General features: G+C 46.2%; 1 protein-coding gene across 1 annotated transcript in view; it reads right to left on the reverse strand.

Annotated features, from left to right (window-relative positions):
• The window catches only part of SMARCC1 (SWI/SNF related BAF chromatin remodeling complex subunit C1), a 92,382-nt gene extending 82,016 nt beyond the window's left edge, over nucleotides 1-10,366 (reverse strand). The window contains exons 1-4 of the mRNA XM_083579298.1: nucleotides 9,969-10,366; nucleotides 5,287-5,406; nucleotides 3,432-3,517; nucleotides 1,726-1,807 (exon numbers count right to left, since the gene is read on the reverse strand). Of these exons, the coding sequence (XP_083435424.1) occupies nucleotides 1,726-1,807; nucleotides 3,432-3,517; nucleotides 5,287-5,406; nucleotides 9,969-10,292 (612 nt within the window). The 5' untranslated portion in view covers nucleotides 10,293-10,366. The remainder of the gene's footprint in view (nucleotides 1-1,725; nucleotides 1,808-3,431; nucleotides 3,518-5,286; nucleotides 5,407-9,968) is intronic.
• Between the last annotated feature and the right edge of the window lie 2,429 nt (nucleotides 10,367-12,795).

Below are 12,795 nucleotides of genomic sequence, written 5' to 3' on the forward strand. Positions count from 1 at the left end.
CATGACCCGGAAGCTGTACGCCGGCTCCCTCGGCCAGTAAAGCGAGATGAGCACCACAACCCCAGAGTCGGCCACGACTGGACCTAATTGTCAGGGGTCCCTTTACCTTTACCTATTCTTTGTCTGGATTGGAGACAGTGTGGCAGAGAGGGCATTTAAAGGATGCTCCCCACTTATGCGCACGGGTTCTGGAATATAATTTCTGTCTAGGTTTTTTTTGGGGGGGGGACACCTGCATGCACTATTTGAATAAATACTTCCTGTTTGTATGTTCTGAATCTCTGCCCAGCTTCACCAGAGAACCTCATTTGGTTCCAGCATCACGAGGAGGAGAAAAACTTCTCCATCTACTTTCCCCACACTGTGCTAGTATTCAGCTGTAGCTCAGTGCACAGAGACACTATAAGCAGCCAAGAGTTCAACTGAGAAACCAAAAGAATCAAGGATCAAGAGCATTAAGATGCACCAGGGCTAGTTTATTGCACACTAGGGCTCAGTCCATCACAATTAATATCTCATTATTCCCACAACCAGGAAAGCAACAGTATCTGCCGTGTTTGTTTAGAATTAAATGTATATTTAATGTCAAAATTTATGATAATAGCAAGCTTCCAAAAACAATACAACATGTAAGGTGCTTGGAATTTCCTATGTCTGAAGCCGCCTCCTGCATCATGTGTCAAACCATGTGTGAAATGGAGGGGCTTTTCAAATCAGTATCTCATAAAGAATGGGGATCTGCTGTCCCAAGTAAACATCCCATTAGATGTGCTTTATCATGAGAGAATCCAGAGTGGCTGGGGTAACTCAGTCAGATGTGTGGAATATAAATAATAATAATAATAATAATAATAATAATAATAATAATAATAGTTGTTGTTGTTGTTGATGATGATGATCTCTATGGATCCCAGCCAGTATCTTTTATAAGGCTAATTTCTGCTGGTAGAGATGGAAATGTTCACATTGCAGAAGCTCTGTCAAGGTCAACTCGAAGACAGCTACGTCTCAGGTATACACACAAAGTGGTTAGTTGAACAGAATACTGCTCTCAGCTAAGTTTGTGCTGGTGACATCCCAGCACATGAATGATCATCAAAGCCCAGCAGGTTTGCTGGTGAAGTATCAACAGCCGAAGAGAAAGTGAGCTATAGGATCACCATTTGTGGTTTTCTTTGTCCATGCCTCCTTTGTAGTACAGTTTGAAATGTAACTTATTATTTTGAGGTTCATTCATGTAAGGTCCTATTATAACCAAGCAGTATATAAATTGTTTACTAAATTAAGAAATGAATTTTGCAAGCATAACCAAGTGCGCTAGCATGGGCACCTAGACCTGGCACCTCTGCCATACGGCTCCAGGAAAATCATGTTTGCTCTGCTGCAGTATCCCAAACATGACTGATCTGCCTCACAGGGTTATTGTGAAGGTAGGCAAGACTGAAGAACTTTGTGCCAATTAATTGTTCTACAAGTGATAATCCTTCTTTATAAATTAAAATAATTGCTTCCTTTCCTGAATTCTTAATTACATACACATTTATTCCCTTATCCTCCTGCTAAACTTTATTTTTAATGGGACGATATGCCAGCAAGCTACAAATGCAATTTTTACATACGTTCACAGGTGGGTATGTGACCACATTCACAGCAAGCCTTAAAGCTAGAAATAAATTTCCACACAGAAGACCATAAATTAATCATTATTATTAACAGAATTCTTGCCTGCACCAATGTTTTTTCAATATTCATAAACATTTCGACATTTCGATCCATTCGGGAAGGGTTCTGCAAATCAAATCGGCGCCTGCAACAAAAAATATTTATATAGTACTTAGAATAGATAAAAACCTTTAGACATGTTTGGGATAATTCAAGACAGCATTGCATGGAATTAGGGCTATACAGCATCTGATAATTATAGTGATGGTCCTGTGCATTTAATAAGGCAACACCTTTTTCCATCAATTCCATCAGAAGTTCTGTCCATAAATACAGAAACGTTTCCTAGGGAACCTTTAGACTTAGGGCACTCCAAGGAACCCCAACTTAATGGGGTGGAGAGAGAGAAAGGAAGATGAGGCCAGACAAAAAACAAAGGCAGTGAGAACAACCACAATTATCTAGGATTTGGGGGAAGGGAGATACCCCAGAAAAATGCTATGCGTCAAAAGGAAAATAAGCAGCCATATAATGGAATTACAGCAGTCCATTATCTTCACCACAGACCATATGTGCAACAGGAGAAGCATGTATGCATACAAGTGTATGGACTAAACTGTTTCCTTTCCTCCTCTTCTACAAGCCTTGAAAATATCAAGAGTTGCATCGCTGGCTCAATCCAAAGCCTAATCCAGTGTTTTGTTTAAGGATAGTAGCCAGCTGGATTATTTTCAAAGTTACAGGGAAGAATGAGATCTAATGCTCTTGCCCCGTTTGCTCCGGGCATCTGTTTGTTCCTTTATTCTCACTCATCATGAAGTGAATGCCAGAATCTGAAACACTAACAAGGTCTGAAAGGAAATTTGAGCGGTCAAAAGAAAAACAAGCAACTATTTAAAAAATGCTATGCCACTCTGCTTCAGAAGTTCTCTAATGGCATGTAAAATCACCAGATAGGATCCACAGATAAGCATGAAGCTAGACAGAGAAAGCAAACTTTCCTCTGCCTCCGGAAGTTGCTACAACATGATTCACACACACCCTGCCCCCTGGACATGCCAGACCACCTGATCCCACAGAATCTATAGAACCTCTCTCTCTGTGTGTGTGTGTGTGTGTGTGTGTGTGTGTGTGTGTGTGTGTTAGGCCTCGGTCCAGTATACCTGAAGGAGCATCTCCACCTCCCTCGTTCTGCCTGGACACTGAGGTCCAGCACCGAGGGCCTTCTGGCGGTTCCCTCGCTGCAAGAAGCCAAGTTACAGGGAACCAGGCAGAGGGCCTTCTCGGTAGTGGCACCTGCCCTATGGAACGCCCTCCCACCAGATGTCAAAGAGAAAAATAACCACCAAACGTTTAGAAGAAATATGAAGGCAGCCCTGTTTAGGGAAGCTTTAAACGTTTAATAGGTTACTGTATTTTAATGTTTTGTTAGAAGCCGCCCAGAGTGGCTGGGGAAACCCAGCCAGATGGGCGTGGTATAAATAATAAATTATTATTATTATTAGTAGTAGTAGTATTACTACTACTACTACTATTGGAAAGTCAACTTTGCCATGCTTATCTATGGACCCAACCCACTATATTACAAAATAACAACATACAGGAAAGAATCAAGAGAGTAATTTTCCAATGAAAAACCTGATTTAACTACAAGTTCTTTGAAATAAAATCATTTTCATCTGTCCACCTAAAACTAATGCAGCGAGTGCCACATGCTCATGAGCAGGACTTGGGAATTCTGTGGAAAAGATGAAAAGAAAAAGACTCACCATCCTTGCTCATTTTTGTACTTATATGCAGCACCAAGAATGTGACATAGTGTTCCTCCAGCTTTGAAGTCCATGAAGCACTTTGCCTAAAACAGAGAAAATATCAAGGTGACATTCATACTCACAGTACAAGCCTCCCAAGGAACCAGTTGCAAAAAAAAATATCACATTATTTGAACAAAGTATTGGCAGGCTGAAACTCAAAGTACACACACCTCACTGGTCTCCTGCATCTCCCACCCACCCCCCACAATGTTAGAGATTTCAAGTTACATTTGGGTCCTGCATACTGTCCTTAAAGTTCATGTGAATCTAAAATATTAAAGAGTACACTGCTTGAAAATCTGCAGCATTGCAAATCTGTAGTGCAAAAATTGACAGGCCATGTGTTCCACAGAAACAACTCCCAGAGTGTATGTGAACAGTTATTTCACTCCTACCCTCCTAATTAATCGGCACAACCAAGTAGGAGCAAATGATACGAACCCAAACAAAGTCAGGGTCCTAGAGAATTACTCAGCACCAAATCAGGGCCCCTTGAGGTCTAGTCAGTCCTCTGTGTGTGACTATCCTAGCTATCCCTCTTGTCAGGGGTGTAGTGAAATATTCTACAATAAAATACCGTATTTTTCGCCCTATAGGACGCACCGTCCCATAAGGCGCACCTAGTTTTTTTTGGGGGGGGGGGAAATAAAGGAAAAAAAATTATTTTCCCCCCCCCAGGCGTGGGGCTGGGGAAGCCCGGGCTTCCCCCGACCCCAGCCCCCAGAACAGGCAACTCTCCGCAAGCAGTGGGAGCCCGGCGCCAGGCTCCTGCGCCTTGCGGAGAGCTGCGCAAAGCCTGGGCGTGCTGAGCTCAGCGCGCCCAGCCTTCGGCATGCAGGCAACTCTCCGCAAGCTGCGGGAGCCCAGCGTGGGCTCCCACGGCTTGCAGAGATCTGCATGAAGCCTGGAGAGCGAGAGGGGTCGGTGCGCACCGACTCCTCTCACTCTCCAGGCTTCAGCGAATGCCTGCATTCGCCCCATAGGACGCACACACATTTCCCCTTCATTTTTGGAGGGGAAAAAGTGCGTCCTATGGGGCGAAAAATATGGTACATGGTCTCTCAAGTTGCTCCAGTACTGTGGCCAACAAGAACTACATAAGGAGGGGTAATCAAGACTGATCTATTTAATTTAAATCATAAAGACAAAAAGATCAATTGAAATGCAAGCCATCACTGAATTTGCCATCTTGAAGTTCACAAAAGGAATTGTAACTCCAAGATGCTGGCAATTACCTATGAAATCCTAAATGGCTTGGACCAAGCACATATTTGGGTTCCATCTACTTATGTATTAAAGTCTCAAAACAAAGCCCAGATTTAATCCTGCAGTATTCTTAGTATATTGAACCCTGCAGGGTTGTTAGCAGATATAACAGCACAAGAATTACAAAGAGTGAAGGCTAAATTGGTCAACTTGTGTTTCTGACACCAAGTGAAACAGGAAGAATCCTTTTGCTTCTGGGTTCAAATACAGTGGTACCTCAGATTAAGTACTTAATTCGTTCCGGAGGTCCGTTCTTAACCTGAAACTGTTCTTAACCTGAAGCACCACTTTAGCTAATGGGGCCTCCTGCTGCCACCGCATGATTTCTGTTCTTATCCTGAAGCAAAGCTCTTAACCCGAGGTAGTATTTCTGGGTTAGCAGAGTCTGTAACCTGAAGCATATGTAACCCGAGGTACCACTGTACAGCCTCCCACTCTTAAGTGTTGGCAGCTTTTCAGAAGGCAGCTGTAGACCTATTTACTTTGAAGAATATGGCAAACACAACAGCTGAAGAAACATTACAAGAGCGTTTTAAATACTCACAGGGAACTTTGTAAAGGCAGGATTGGCAACATGTTTTCCGAAGGCATCTTCCTGAAACTGCAGCAGCTGCACCACAAGCCCAGCCAGTGTTTTATTGGTAGGAGCATCTGCTTGAACATACTGAAAAGCAAACATTTCCCAAATCAATCTTTGTCTTTTCACTCATCTGGAAAGTCACTCACAAGCTATAGCAATTTTAATGCCACAAATTCAAGGTTCATTTCTGCCATGTTGGTGACTTTTTAATCCTGACTTTTAAGAGTTATCCTGCAACACAAGTTAGTAGCTAGGCAGTCAAAGAGCAGCTGTCATTAGATTTAAATTTGCCAAGTTCACTTAAGCTGCTGTTAGTTTTCAATACATTAAATGCAAACCATCAATGGCAAGGCCAGTACTACTCCTGTGTTCAACACTACAGTATACTACTACTACTACTATTGCTGCTGCTGCTAGTACTACTACTACTACTAACAATAATAATAATAATAAATTATTTGTACTCTGCTCATCTTAGTGGGTTGCCCCAGCCACTCTGGGCATCTATGAAGCATTAAGGGCACCCTATTTATATCGCATGGACTTCTTATAAACAGCGTCCAACAGTGGACAAAGCTGATAACCATTTGCTACCCAAGATTAGGTTCACATTTTTGTCCACTGTTCAAATGCATGAGCTTGCATCAGTAAGATAAATGCACATTGGTATGAACATTTCACAAATTAAAGTGATCCTCAAAACCCTCTTTCCGTGGAGCCTTTGCTTGACACCCCGTCTTCATACCCAATTGCAACAAAGTCTGTGTATTGACATTTGTTCACCAGTATCCTGAACTGCCATTGCCTCTCTCACATCCCTTTCCTCTGTCATCTCGACTGTCAAATTTAAAAGCAGTCACTTCCTTTGCACAGCAACCCAGTTTTTTCACTTATGCTGTAAACCACCATGTGCACTGACGGATGTGTAAAAGAAATGGTATTTCACAGGAATTTGAAAGTTTGGTCTAGGTAGACGTTGCTTATGGTCCCCACTAAGCCTTAACCCTCCCCACATATCTAGTCTTGCATTATCACAGGCAATGTGGAATAATCACACACAGGTGAGTGGGCACTGGGCTGCCATCTGCTGGAGACAAAGAAGTGTTGTATTTATTTCTATCATGGGCATGAAGGAAGCCAAGCGAAGTGCCACCTTCACTGAAACTCTCTGGTATCTCCCTGAATTTCTGAGCTAGGAACAAAGGGAAATTCCCTCCTCTGCACTCTGCACAGAAGCAAAGTCAGTCTTACTAGTCTCCTTTTTCCTTCATAAAAAGAGTTCAGCCTCTGCCAACCACTTTATGAGAAAAAATAAAACTGCAGGTTAGTAATTTCTGTGGGCATATTGGCAAGGCTGCATGGGCCCTTTGGCAAGAGATGGGGAAGTGTATCACACCTGACACTGTTCAGCACTTCAGAGGCAAAGCGCTTGGGAGCTCTCAGTGATTCTGAGTGCCTCTTTGATCCCAGGTAAAAGCTGGAGTGTGATTTGTGCCTGGTATTTTTATACTGCAAGCATCTCCTAGTCTGATATCCCCTGGCATTAATTATTTACTTTACAACACTGTTGTTCGCTTGAATGTTATCTGCTGCCTGGTGTTTTGTTAGAGGTGGACCAGGGGAGTTAAGTGTCGAAGACAGGGAAGGTGAAAGAGACTGCCATCTTTCTGATGACAGGAGCTGGGTGGCTGTCTCAGGACTTCACAGCATCCATGTCAACCATGGGGCTGTCTTGGTACTCTAATGACATGTGTGCATTGAAGCAGCAGAACGGACAGCAAGAGCACAGGTGGCATCAACCTTCGACTCTAAATGAACATGGGTGAGAATGCACTACTACACTAACCATGTGGCAGTGATAGCAACAAAGAAAGCTTGCTTCTCTGTCATTGCTGTGTTTGCAAACAGCCATTCAGCAGAGCTTTTCTGAGTGATGAATGCCCTTTTGAAATCTGGCCCACAAAGCACTGTTCTGACATCTTTAGCAGCCTCCTCTAAGTTGTGCTGTCCTTTAAGGATAAAGGGGCTCAGGTTTGGACAAAGTTGGACACCACAGTTACAGCGCAGTTACTCCAGCAGAGTTCTCCAGAGCACTACCTGTTCAATCTATACAGCATCAGTTCAGGTTGTAGCCAGGGGGTGAGGATTACTGCAGCCAGGCTATACCGAACCAGGAATGGCCATAGTTGGTGAACCAGTAGATGTTAGAAATACCACTGATGCTACTTTGGCTTCCACACAAAGAAAGATCTAGGACTACTTCCAAGGTATGCACCTGGCCACTTCAAGGGGATTGCAACTCCATGCAGAACAGGCCTCTTACCCAATTCCTGGACATAAGAGCTACAAAGCCACCTGTTTTGTTGGGTTTAACTTCAGTTTTCTGGCCCCCAACCAAAGCATTCCTACCTCAAAGCAACGATCGAGCAGTTATACAGCCTTAACTGATTAAGGGAGAAACAGGAGCTGGGTGTCAACAGCATACTAAAGACTCTGTTCCAACCCTACCCTGATAACCACTCATACAGATGTCAAAAAGCATGGGGGTCAGGAAGGAGCCCCAGAACCACATAGCCGGCTTGCTATGGGCTCACACAGCAGTCCCCCACTGCCACTCTCTGGAAACTGCCATACGGATAAGACAGAACACAACCACCATATCACTCTGCCTTCAACACACAACCAGCAGTGCCACTCCAGATGAATACCATGGAGAACAGTATCAAAAGCCACTGAGAGAAAAACCAAGAGGGTCAATCCTCTCCCAGCACAGGTCATCAACCAAGGCTTCTTCATTGCAAAATTAGGCCTGAAACAAGACTGAGATGGGTCCAGGTAATCTGATTCTTCCAACCACGCATGGAGCTAGATGGCAACCATCCTCCCAAGCTCCATCCTCAAAAAGGGAATAATAAAGCCATCACATATCTCTGGGTCTAGGGAAACACGTAAATGTAGTTTTAATTCTGTATCTATGCCCTGGGTTCCTGCATTGGTAGTAATTATTTCCTCATCTATTACATTCATGCTTTTAAAGAACACTTCCAACAGTTTCATTCTCTAACCTCTGAGACTTCAATAATGCTTTTTACTGCTATGTTAATAATGTTTTAACTGTCTCAGAGATTATATGCTGCTATGAACGTTATCCCTTTTACTATGCCAAGACATCTCGTAAAAAGGGGAAACAAGCCCATATTTGAAGTTCCACATGGTACGTAATTTCTTGGCCACACACAGAGGACCTTGGACACACTTCACGGTTTCACCACCACCTCAGAAATTAATGCAAAGACAGGTTCAGCTAGACTTAAATGAAACTGATAGCCCTGTCAGCTCACACATCTAGGCCCAGAAGTCCTCTTAGGACAAAAGACCACACTGAGCATGTGCCCCAGAGACCTTTACAAATGGACAACCTCCCCCCGCTTTTGTTCCATCACACATTATCCCTCTGACCTCTTATAGCCCCCCCCCCCTGCAGAAAGGCTGAAAATAAAGAATAACAGCAACCTGATATTTGAAGCAGGGACAGCTTTAACATAACAAGCCCCACAACTGCAGGGTGAAGAGGCAGCTGGCCCTTTGTTAGCTCTTCCCAGGGAAAGCAAAGACCTTGCCTCTTCCGCACAGAGCCCGCCCCCTTCGCTTCACACAAGAGCTCCCATTCAGCTGGAAAAGGCTATCCTCTTTCCCCTAAACCCAGGTAGGTAACAGGACACCCTGGCCAAGTCTGAACCAATTTGCACAAGCCACTCCCCCTTTAAACTACCATTCTCAGGAGACAAGGAGCCCAGGATTACACTCCATTCAGTTCCTTTCTCTCTTAAGCCACACACACCCCTTCTATTTATTCATTTCTTGAATTTGCATGCTGCCCTTCATGCACAGGTCTCAGGGCAGTTTAGAGCATAAAAATACAAGATAAAAAAATACAGAATATATAGTGAAAACAAGAACAAACCAACGACCCTCCTCCCCTCCAATACTTATTCTGTATGTAAACATCTACATACAGAAGATAAACACAAACCACATGACCCGAAAAGGGTCACCCTTCCGCCGGCCAACAATTCAGCACCTGTTTACAGCAAAATGCAACCTGCAAGCGTGTTTACATGCACCCCTATCAGTCCCAAAGGAAGTTGGCTGGCTGCAGTCCTGCTGATCCACCCCTCAAATACTCTTTATAATGGGAAACAACCCTCCAGAAACAACCCCTCGCATCCCAGTGTCGCTCGCCTACACCTGGCCCCACCTGGCTTCCCTCCTCCTTATTCTGCACTCCCTTACTCGGGAGTAAACCCCGCTGACTTCAGCCGCCCTTCAAAGGCAGACCACCTCCCATCTTGGGGCTTTTGTTTTCTTTTTGGCACTCCAGCCGCCTCCCTTTGTCCTGCCCCGCTCTCCGCCAGCCCCGCCAGAGGGAGGCTCCCTCGGGCAGAGGGTCCGGTGCCAGGGGCGGGAGGGGGCGGCTTCCCCCCGAGGCCCCGCCTCCCTCCCTCCCTCGCCGAGGGAAGGCAAGGGGCCCGTGAGGAGAAAGAGAGCGGGCGGGCGGGGCCCCCCGAGGGGAAGAAGGCGAGGCCTCTTTCTCCTCAGGCGACGCCGCCGCCGGGAAGCCCCTCGCAGCGCCTGGGCCTCCTCACCTTCTTGCAGTGCTTGCCGAGCCAGGCCCGCGCGGCGTCCAGCTGAGAGACGGTGTCGGGGCTCTCCCAGAACTTCCCCGAGGGGCCGCCGTCCTTGCGCCGCGACGCCGACAACGGGGCGGCGGAGGAGGAGACCCCCGAGCCGGGCGCGCCCCCCAGGACGCCGCCCACCCCGCCGCCTGCAGGCACGGCCGCCGCCGCTGCTGCTGAGGCGGCCGCCGCCGCCGCCGCCGCCGCCGCCATTGTCCTTCCCGGCCTTCCGCGCCTCCTCCGCCGCCACCGCCGCCGGGGCCCGACGCCTCCCACTCGCTTGGCCCCGCGCATGCGCAGAGCCCGCGGGACGCCGCGGCGGCGGCTGCCACACCGCCGCCACTCTCCCGCGCGCACGCGCAGCGGACCAGCCTCCCACGCGCTCTTGCCTCACGCGGCGCCTTCCCCGCCCGCCCGCGCGCCGGACGCCGGCTCCTCGCGCTGGCTCAGGAGGCGGGAGTGCTGGCCGGGCGCATGCGCGCCAAGCGCCGTTTCTACGCCCTCTCCGCGCAGGCGCCAGGTGCGGGCGGGCCACGCCTCCCGGAGGATGTGCGCATGCGCGAGGCTGGGGCGATTTCCCCCCCCGCCCCATCTCTGCGCAGGCGTGCCGGGAAAAGCTGCGCGCCTGCGCGCTGAGGGGTCCTTGTTGTGGTCGCTGCGTGGCGGGAGCTGGAGCAGCAGGCGGGCAAAGCCGATCTGCCAGCCCGAGCCTGGCAGGAAGGAAGCAGCAGCAGCAGGGTTTGGCGGCAGGGATCCCCAGCAATTACTCGGATCTGTTGCGCCCAGCTGAATCTGCAGTTAATTGAGCGTGCAATTCTGCATTGTGCAGAAGGGGCAAAAACAACAGCAGGAGAGGGAGGCTGCAGGAGGCTGGCTCCATCAGCTTTGCCAAAAGCCCGGCTCCATCAGGCGTCTCTTGCCCCCGAGCTGCCAGCTGGTCAACACAGGAACAGTTACAGATAGGTAGCCGTGTTGGTCTGCCATAGTCAAAACAAAAAAATTTTTTTCCTTCCAGTAGCACCTTAAAGACCAACTAAGTTAGTTCTTGGTATGAGCTTTCGTGTGCATGTGTGTATCTGAAGAAGTGTGCATGCACACGAAAGCTCATACCAAGAACTAACTTAGTTGGTCTTTAAGGTGCTACTGGAAGGGAAAATTTTTTTTTGTTTTGAATACAGGAACAACTCGCGAGAAATGGGGGCCTGGGTGTTGTGTATTGAGTCAAAGGATTTTATATCTGTATTATTATTGTCTGTATTTGCATTAGGGTAAAGTAACTGCCTTTTGGTTCCAGAGGGTACAGCTACTATTGGTTCATTTAAGCTGCTGTATTTGGATCCTCTGTCTTATTGGTTTCCTCCAAAAGGCAGGACTGTGATTGCCTGATATTGTTCCCTCCAAAATGTATCCTTTCTAGCTAGTTCCCTGTCCCTATAAATGTAGCTCTCCCCTCCTCAGTTCTCAGTCTTGTTTGCTTTAATAAAGAAGTGTTACTACAGAACTGTCTCCAGCATATTATGTCAAGAGAGCTGAAATCTCAAACCCCACGTCACAACACTGGGAAAATCCGACAACAGGGCGATGAAACATTTCAAACAGAACAGAAGAAATTTATGTTGTACGCGGGAAAGATTTGTGTGAAATAGAGAAACCGGCAGAATCGAAATAAACCTCATAATGTGTAATATAAATACTTTCATTGGAATAATAAGTATAATGTAATTAAAGTAACCAATGGTAGCTGCAAATAATATATAGATAGACAACAATAATTGTATATATAGAAGGGCTTATTTATTTACAGACAATCTATGGACAAATGCGTAAGCAGAACAATATATAGAATGGATAAAGACAATGCGAAAAAATTAGAAGCGACATAAAGAGGTCAAGAAGGAAGGAGGGAAGTCAGCTCATAGGAGCAAACTATAAATGTATAATGTAATATAATATGTATTTGAAGTATGAAGTCTGGAAAACTAATAAAAGATTATATTTAAAAAAAGAAAAGAAATGGGTGCCTGGAGGGTGGTCGTACCCTGCCTTCCTTGTTCCTTGTCCTTTATGTGATGTGTTTTCTTAGATCATAAGCCCACGGGCAGAGACTGTCTGCGTTTTCATTGACTGCAGCCCTTTTGGCTGACAGCAGGGTACAAATGCTCGAAAGATACAAAATAATAGCGGAGTAACTCAGTGGTAAAGGACCCAATTCAATCATTAATAGCGTTTTCTGACAGGGCTGGGAATGTCCCCTGGAGAGCTGCTGGCAGTCACAGGCAACACAGAACTGGGTGGTTCAAAGGTCGGACTCCTTAAAAGGGAGTTTCCTATGCTGCTATGGCACTGAGAAGGCTAGAGCTGAATGTTAGAAGCTCTTGAAGCTGAGCCATAGCTCGGTGGTACTGCTTTGTATGGATAAAGTCCCAGGTTCAATCCCAAGCACAGGGCTGGGAAATAGCACCCACCTCAGAAATGCCAGAGTTGCTGTCAGTCAGTGGAGACGAAGCTGGATACAGCTTTTATGCTCCTAACTTTTAAGATAAAATAAAATAAAAAATTGCCCGGTAGCATCTTAGAGACCAACTAAGTTTGTTCTGGGTATAAGCTTTCATGTGCATGCACACTTCTTCAGATACCACGAAAGCTTATACCCAGAACAAACTTGGTTGGTCTCTAAGGTGCTACTGGACTATTTATTTATTTATTTTAACTGCGTCGGACCAACACGGTTACCTACCTGAATCTTTGTTTAAGACAGAACAATTCTATTGAAGACCTCATCTGCCAGACTCCCTTC

This window comes from Podarcis filfolensis (assembly GCF_964270895.1).
Source record: "Podarcis filfolensis genome assembly, chromosome: 12".
Taxonomy (NCBI): Eukaryota; Metazoa; Chordata; class Lepidosauria; order Squamata; family Lacertidae; genus Podarcis; species Podarcis filfolensis.